Source organism: Oncorhynchus clarkii, chromosome 29 (assembly GCF_045791955.1).
Source record: "Oncorhynchus clarkii lewisi isolate Uvic-CL-2024 chromosome 29, UVic_Ocla_1.0, whole genome shotgun sequence".
Classification (NCBI taxonomy): Eukaryota; Metazoa; Chordata; class Actinopteri; order Salmoniformes; family Salmonidae; genus Oncorhynchus; species Oncorhynchus clarkii.
Genome location: NC_092175.1, coordinates 47,690,173 through 47,698,617, shown reverse-complemented (window position 1 = coordinate 47,698,617; position 8,445 = coordinate 47,690,173). Strand labels below are relative to the sequence as shown.

The 8,445-nt window shown below is 38.6% G+C and overlaps 1 protein-coding gene across 1 annotated transcript in view; it reads right to left on the bottom strand.

Moving 5' to 3' along the window:
- LOC139388016 (complement component 1, q subcomponent, B chain) overlaps positions 1 to 8,445 on the bottom strand; it is a 14,172-nt gene continuing 5,727 nt past the window's right edge. The window contains exon 5 of the mRNA XM_071134498.1: positions 1 to 814. Within this exon, the coding sequence (XP_070990599.1) occupies positions 641 to 814 (174 nt within the window). The 3' untranslated portion in view covers positions 1 to 640. The remainder of the gene's footprint in view (positions 815 to 8,445) is intronic.

Sequence of the window (8,445 nt, the reverse complement as noted above, 5' to 3'; positions counted from 1 at the left end):
TGGTAACAAATCACTTTATTGATGGCAAACTCATTTCCAAAATGGTATCTTTGAGTTTTGGTAGGCAGCTCAGCAGATGCAATACATGACTGATTATTTGATTTATTTAAAATGTATTCTTCATTTCACCAGGTGAGTTAACTGAGAATACGTTCTCATTTACAACCAACGACCTGGGGAAATGAATTGATTGATTGATTGATGAACTGTCTCAGCAAGCAGCAGCAGTGTAGACAGGGAGGCAGAAACAGACACAGAGATGGTTGGTTGTTCTGCAGATGCTTCTAGAACAGAATGATGTGGCTATGATATGTATTTTATGTGGGGTGGAAGAGCGGGAAGCTGGTTTCAGCAGGTGTGATCTGGTTTAATCTCTCGTGGACAAATTCTGTGTGTAATTGGAAACAATCTGTCAAGGCTCACGTATAATTATGGGATTACGAGCTGCGGTAGTTCCTGGTTTGGGGTTTTCATCATTGATTATTTGATAGAATCAGGATTGTTCAAAATTGAAGTAAAACAGGAAGTGACAAACTTTCGCAAAAATGTTACTTCTGGGTAACCGAGATTAGATCTGGTTGAATCTGGTTTGAGCTCATTCAATGTGGTTCTGTGTGGCTCTGTGTGATTTCATGTGGTTCTATGATTTGGGCAAGATCAGGAAGCCGGTGAAAGTGTTGTCAGCTCGTTCGTCTTTAGTGATGATAGCGTTGTTATCGGTGGGCTGTAGAGACACCACGTCTCCCTCCAACAGATCCAGCACCACCGACCCAGACGTCACCAGGAATCCACTCGACGAATCACAGAACCCCACCTTCACAACAACAACAACAACTTTTATCACATAACCTAGAACAATAATAACCTTAAAATCACAGAACACCTTCACAACGACAACAGGACACCTTCACAACAACAACAGAACACTTTCACAACAACAACAGGACACCTTCACAACAACAACAGAACACCGTAACAACAACAACAGGACACCTTCACAACAACAACAGGACACCTTCACAACAACAACAGAACACCGTAACAACAACAACAGGACACCTTCACAACAACAACAGGACACCTTCACAACAACAACAGAACACCGTCACAACAACAACAGGACACCTTCACAACAACAACAGGACACTTTCACAACAACAACAGAACACCTTCACAACAACAACAACAGAACACCTTCACAACAACAACAGAACAGCTTCACAACAACAACAGAATACTTTCACGACAACAACAAAACACCTTCACAACAACAGGACACTTTCACAACAACAACAACAATATAACACCATCACAACAGAACCCCTTCACAACCACAAGCTGGGATTCAGTGTGTACAATGCTGTCGACAATGCATCTTTTAAAGGCAATGTTCACAGAGGTCGTAGTCAAAGTAATAGCTGCAGATGTCGGCTCAATCAGGAATGCCCTGTAAATGTCAAAGTAATAGCTGCAGATGTGGGCTCAATCAGGAATGCCCTGTAAATGTCAAAGTAATAGCTGCAGATGTGGGCTCAATCAGGAATGCCCTGTAAATGTCAAAGTAATAGCTGCAGATGTGGGCTCAATCAGGAATGCCCTGTAAATGTCAAAGTAATAGCTGCAGATGTGGGCTCAATCAGGAATGCCCTGTAAATGTCAAAGTAATAGCTGCAGATGTGGGCTCAATCAGGAATGCCCTGTAAATGTCAAAGTAATAGCTGCAGATGTGGGCTCAATCAGGAATGCCCTGTAAATGTCAAAGTGCGCTATAACACAGTTTTGGATTGAATCCTGGCCCCTGTCATACAAAGATCCAGTCAGAATCAAATGCTTTAAGATCAGAATAAAATAAATGCAGAAGTAGCAAAACAAAAAAATATTCTCTTTTGGTTGCTGAACCTGAAGTTCCTGCTAAACCACCTGGTCTGTGTACATCACTTTGCCCAAAGCTACAGTAAAAAATAAAGTAAATATATACCAACTTGAAGGTGTTATTTCTATAAAATTACAGTATGCTGCTGTATTCTGATTTCAATTACTGTAAAAAGTATTTATCATCATTTTGTATTTTGACCAACTTTGGGATTTGAACTCAAAACCTCTTGGTCACTTGAAATGTTCTGCTACAGTGCAGCTACACCACCAGATAAGTGAATGTGAAATTAATATAGGCAGACTTATTGGCAAGAATGCATTTCTGCATTTTGATAAAAGTTGCCCAGCATCAAGTAAACAGTTGTCCAATTATCACCACCAACTTAAAACTAGCAGTGCTCAAATACGTTTGATGCAGAGTATACATTAATTATTTGGAGATTTGAAATGACAACCTGTTGGTTGTGTGCATCGATGTTTCTGCGGTTCACCAGGTTCAAACTTATTGCTTGGAGCATGTATTAACACACTCAAAACGTAAGGGTTAGAGTGCTGTTCCCTGGGGTACAAAAAGGTCAAAGGTACACTTCACAGGCACACATATTAACTCACATCTGTACCTTGTAGGTATAATGGTACATTTCCAATACTTTGAACATAAGGTACAATCATCACTGCGCTTTGATAGCTGGGGGCAATGTACTGTGGGACTCATTAGCACATTTCGAGGTGTGGTCAAATGTGTTTATTTGTGCCAACCGTCAGTGGAAGTTTTGTAGCAGTGTAATTGTTTGATGGTTATGCCAATGCAAGTAGAGAACCTCTTTCGACAAGGTGTGTTCTGTGAACTTTGAAAGAGAACGTGACAGTAATGAGCTGCTCTGTGAAGAGATTGTTGAGAATTTTCCACTAACTTAATGGCAACTTGTTGCTATGAATTACTAATAACTTAACTGTAAACTACTTGTCAGTAAGTTAAAAGTCACAATAACTTACTGGCAAAATGTTGCCAGTAACGTGCAGGGCACTTACTGCCACAAGCAATTTTGTCAGTAACTTCTGTTTCCAGTAACCTACTGTGCCTTCACTAACCTACTGTGCCTTCACTGATTGAGAGCATACTGTAACAGCAGCAGCATATCAGAAGTTTGCAGGTGTGGTTAAATGTAGGTGTGGCTTTCAGCTAGCTCTTTCTGGTCTCTCGTAATAGTTATGTCATCCCGGTGAATCTGCTCTGTTCATGAACATTCAGCTTATACATGGTCAGTTCTGGAGCCTTGTTGAAAAATGAAATATAAACAGATGAAGTCGGAAGTTTACCTACACTTAGGTTGGAGTCATTAAAACTCATTTTTCAACCACTCCACAATTTTCTTCTTAACAAAGTATAATTTTGGCAAGTCGGTTAGGACATTTACTTTGTGCATAACACAAGTAATTTCTCCAACAATTGTTTACAGATTATTTCCCTTGTAATTCACTGTATCACAATTCCAGTGGGTCAGAAGTTTACTTAACTAAATTGACTGTGCCTTTAAACAGCTTGGAAAATTCCAGAAAATTATGTCATGGGTTTGGATGCTTTTCATAAGCTAATTGACATCATTTGAGTCAATTGGAGGTGTACCTGTGGATGTATTTCAAGGCCTACCTTCAAACTCAGTGCCTCTTTGCTTGACATCATGGGAAAATCAAAAGAAAACAGCCAAGACCTCAGAAAAAATTGTTGACCTCCACAAGTCTGGTTCATTCTTGGGAGCAATTTCCAAACGCCTGAAGGTACCACGTTCATCTGTACAAACAATAGTATGCAAGTATAAACACCATGGGACCACGCAGCCGTCATACCGCTCAGGAAGGAGACTCGTTCTGTCTCCTAGAGATGAACGTACTTTGGTGCGAAAAGTGCAAATCAATCTCAGAACAACAGCAAAGGACCTTGTGAAGATGCTGGAGGAAACAGGTACAAAAGTATCCATATCCACAGTTAAATGAGTCCTATATCGACATAACCTGAAAGGCCGCCCAGCAAGGAAGAAGCCACTGCTCCAAAACTGCCATAAAAAGCCAGACTACGGTTTGCAACTGCACATAGTTTTTGGAGAAATGTCCTCTGGTCTGATGAAATAAAAATAGAACTGTTTGGCATAATAACCATCGTTATGTTTGGAGGAAAAAGGGGGAGCTTGCAAGCTGAAGAACACCATCCCAACCGTGAAGCACGGGGGTGGCAGCATCATATTGTGGGGTTGTTTTACTGCAGGAGGGACTGGTGCACTTCACAAAATAGATGGCATCATAAGGGAGCAAAATTATGTGGATAGATTGAAGCAACATCTCAGGACATCAGACAGGAAGTTAAAGCTTGGTCATAAATGGGTCTTCCAAATGGACAATGACCCCAAGCATACTTCCAAAGTTGTGTCAAAATGGCTTAAGGACAACAAAGTCAAGGTATTGGAGTGGCCATCAAAAAGCCCTGACCTCATTCCTATAGAACATTTGTGGGCAGAACTGAAAAACTGTGTGCGAGCAAGGAGGCCTACAAACCTGACTCAGTTACACCAGCTCTGTCAGAAGGAATGGGCCAAAATTTACCCAACTTATTGTGGGAAGCTTGTGGAAGGTTAACCAAGTTAAACAATTTAAAGTCAATGCTACCAAATACTAATTGAGTGTATGTAAACTTCTGACCCACTGAGAATGTGATGAAAGAAATAAAAGCTGAAATAAATAATTCTCTCTACTATTATTCTGACATTTCACATTCTTAAAATAAAGTGGTGATCCTAACTGACCTACGACAGGGAATTTTTTACTAGGATTAAATGTCAGGAATTGTGAAAAACTGAGTTTAAATGTATTTGGCTAAGGTGTATGTAAACTTCTGACTTCAGCAGTATAATGTAAGTCCAAAAATGTTTGTAGCAACTACAGATTGCCTCTTTAAGTGTATGTAAACTTCCAACTTCAACTGTACGTGTGATACCAAAAAACCATTAAGTATTTAATTTATAGCCACCATGTAATTGTAGTGCTCACTTTCCTTCCAGACCATCAGGTCAGTGTGTGTGATGGATTAGTTGAATAATTTTACAGTAACTAGTTGACAGTAGTTACAAGTGAACCAGCTGCTGCAAGATGCAGCCTCTTAACAACTCTTGAATGTCACAAGTTCTGACAAAGATTGCAGAACTGACAATGTCAAGAGGGGTGCTCAACCATTCATCCACGTAAAGATTAAACCTCTTAAACTGCTCAACCTTCATCCACATAATGATTAAACCACTTAAACTGGTACATTTCTGCTGACAGCACAAATACCCCATCAGCACATTGCCCCCACCTACATGTCAAAGTGCAGTAATGGTTGTAACTAATGCCGTGTTCGCAACCAAGCGGGAATTTACCACATTCGACTGCGAAAAATCCACTTGAGTGCCCCTCCAACTGGTAGTTAGTTACTAGTGGGAAACGAGTCTATTCATCCCTGAGCTTTGACTTCTCCCACATGGTGACCTCTGGCGTCACCTACTGAAGAAATGTCCTCCAAATGTCCTCCAAATGTCCTCCATAACAGCATTTTCAGCAGTTAAATGTAACTGAACATTATTAGTGAAAAATACATCTATCAATAGGTTTTTTGAACTCTGTAATTAGTTTCCCAGCAGGATGATGATGAGGATCGCTGTACTTTCATCTTATGGTTGACACAGCTTGTTGGCGTATCCCAATGATTTCAAAGCACGTGAATGCATCCAATTGGTATTTACAACTTCACAACTGGTAAATTACCACCTCCCACATGGTTACGAATGCAGCTTTATATTTAATACATGCCCTCAGACCAGCCTCTATATGTCCGGGCATGGACTCTACAAGGTGTTGAAAGAGTTGACTGCAATGCCTACCACAGTTGTGTCAAGTTGGTTCGATGTCCTTTGGGTGGTGGACCATTCTACACATTGGAACTGTTGAGGGTGAAAAACCCAGCAGCGTTATAGGTCTTGACACAAACCGATGCACCTGGCTCTTACTACCATACCCCTGTTCAAAAGCACTTAAATATTTTGTCATGACAATTCACCCTCTGAATGGCACACATACACAATCCCTATCTCAATTGTCCAGGCTTAAAAATCATCCTTTAACCCCCCCCCCCCCCCCCCCCCTCTTCATCTGCACTGTTAGAAGTGGATTTACCAAGTGACAACAGTAAAAGATCAAAGCTTTCACCTGGATTCACCTGGTCATGCAAAGCAGGTGTTCTTAAAGTTCTTTAACCCTCAGTGTATGTTCTTGGTAACAAATAACCATCTGGCAGCCCTGCTTAGACATTAATGCACTCCAGACCAAAAGGTTACAAGTGCAAATCTGAAATCCCATGCATCCTTGTTTCCAAGTTGGAACACTGTAATGTTGAGATGTAATGTTGACCCTATATAATGTAATGTTGACCCTATATAATGTAATGTTGAGATGTAATGTTGACCCTATATAATGTGATGTTGACCCTATATAATGTAATGTTGAGATGTAATGTTGACCCTATATAATGTCATGTTGAGATGTAATGTTGACCCTATATAATGTGATGTTGACCCTATATAATGTAATGTTGAGATGTAATGTTGACCCTATATAATGTAATGTTGAGATGTAATGTTGACCCTATATAATGTAATGTTGAGATGTAATGTTGACCCTATATAATGTGATATTGACCCTATATAATGTACTGTTGAGATGTAATGTTGACCCGATATAATGTAATGTTGAGATGTAATGTTGACCCTATATAATGTCATGTTGAGATGTAATGTTGACCCTATATCATGTAATGTTGAGATGTAATGTTGACCCTATATCATGTAATGTTGAGATGTAATGTTGACCCTATATAATGTAATGTTGAGATGTAATGTTGACCCTATATAATGTACTGTTGAGATGTAATGTTGACCCTATATAATGTGATGTTGACCCTACATAATGTAATGTTGAGATGTAATGTTGACCCTATATAATGTAATGTTGACCCTATATAATGTAATGTTGAGATGTAATGTTGACCTTATATAATGTAATGTTGAGATGTAATGTTGACCCTATATAATGTAATGTTGACCCTATATAATGTCATGTTGAGATGTAATGTTGACCCTATATAATGTAATGTTGACCCCATATCATGTAATGTTGAGATGTAATGTTGACCCTATATAATGTCATGTTGAGATGTAATGTTGACCCTATATAATGTAATGTTGAGATGTAATGTTGACCCTATATAATGTAATGTTGAGATGTAATGTTGATCCTATATAATGTAATGTTGACCCTATATAATGTACTGTTGAGATGTAATGTTGACCCGATATAATGTAATGTTGAGATGTAATGTTGACCCTATATAATGTAATGTTGAGATGTAATGTTGACCCTATATAATGTAATGTTGAGATGTAATGTTGCCCCTATATAATGTAATGTTGAGATGTAATGTTGACCCTATATAATGTAATGTTGAGATGTAATGTTGCCCCTATATCATGTAATGTTGAGATGTAATGTAGACCCTATATAATTTGATGTTGACCCTATATAATGTAATGTTGAGATGTAATGTTGCCCCTATATCATGTAATGTTGAGATGTAATGTAGACCCTATATAATTTGATGTTGACCCTATATAATGTAATGTTGAGATGTAATGTTGACCCTATATAATGTAATAATGGCCCTATATAATGTAATGTTGAGATGTAATGTTGACCTTATATAATGTCATGTTGAGATGTAATGTTGACCCTATATAATGTAATGTTGAGATGTAATGTTGACCTTATATAATGTCATGTTGAGATGTAATGTTGACCCCATATAATGTAATGTTGAGATGTAATGTTGACCATATATAATGTAATGTTGACCCTATATAATGTAATGTTGAGATGTAATGTTGACCATATATAATGTAATGTTGGCCCTATATAATGTAATGTTGAGATGTAATGTTGACCTTATATAATGTAATGTTGAGATGTAATGTTGACCCTATATAATGTAATGTTGAGATGTAATGTTGACCCTGTACAATGTAATGTTGCGATGTAATGTTGACCCTATATAATGTAATGTTGACCCTATATAATGTAATGTTGAGATGTAATGTTGACCCTGTACAATGTAATGTTGAGGTGTAATGTTGACCCTATATAATGTAATGTTGACCCTATATAATTTAATGTTGACATGTAATGTTGACCCTATATAATGTAATGTTGAGATGTAATCTACACCCCGACGAGGCTGATAGAAATCCTTATTATTTTCTTGAATGATTATTCAACAGTTTCTTGTTCTGAACGTCTAACGCGAGTAGGACGGGTGTTGTCTCTTGACAATAACCCCACGAGCAGCCGCTCACCGTTTTGACAGCTCTACCACAGTTACACCTCTGACAACGCCAAAACACCAGCTACACGGGTGTTGTCTATCGCCTGGTTATGCTTGATCTGATTGAAATGTTCCTGAGCACGGCTACTTTTCACTTGGTGTTGTCAGTT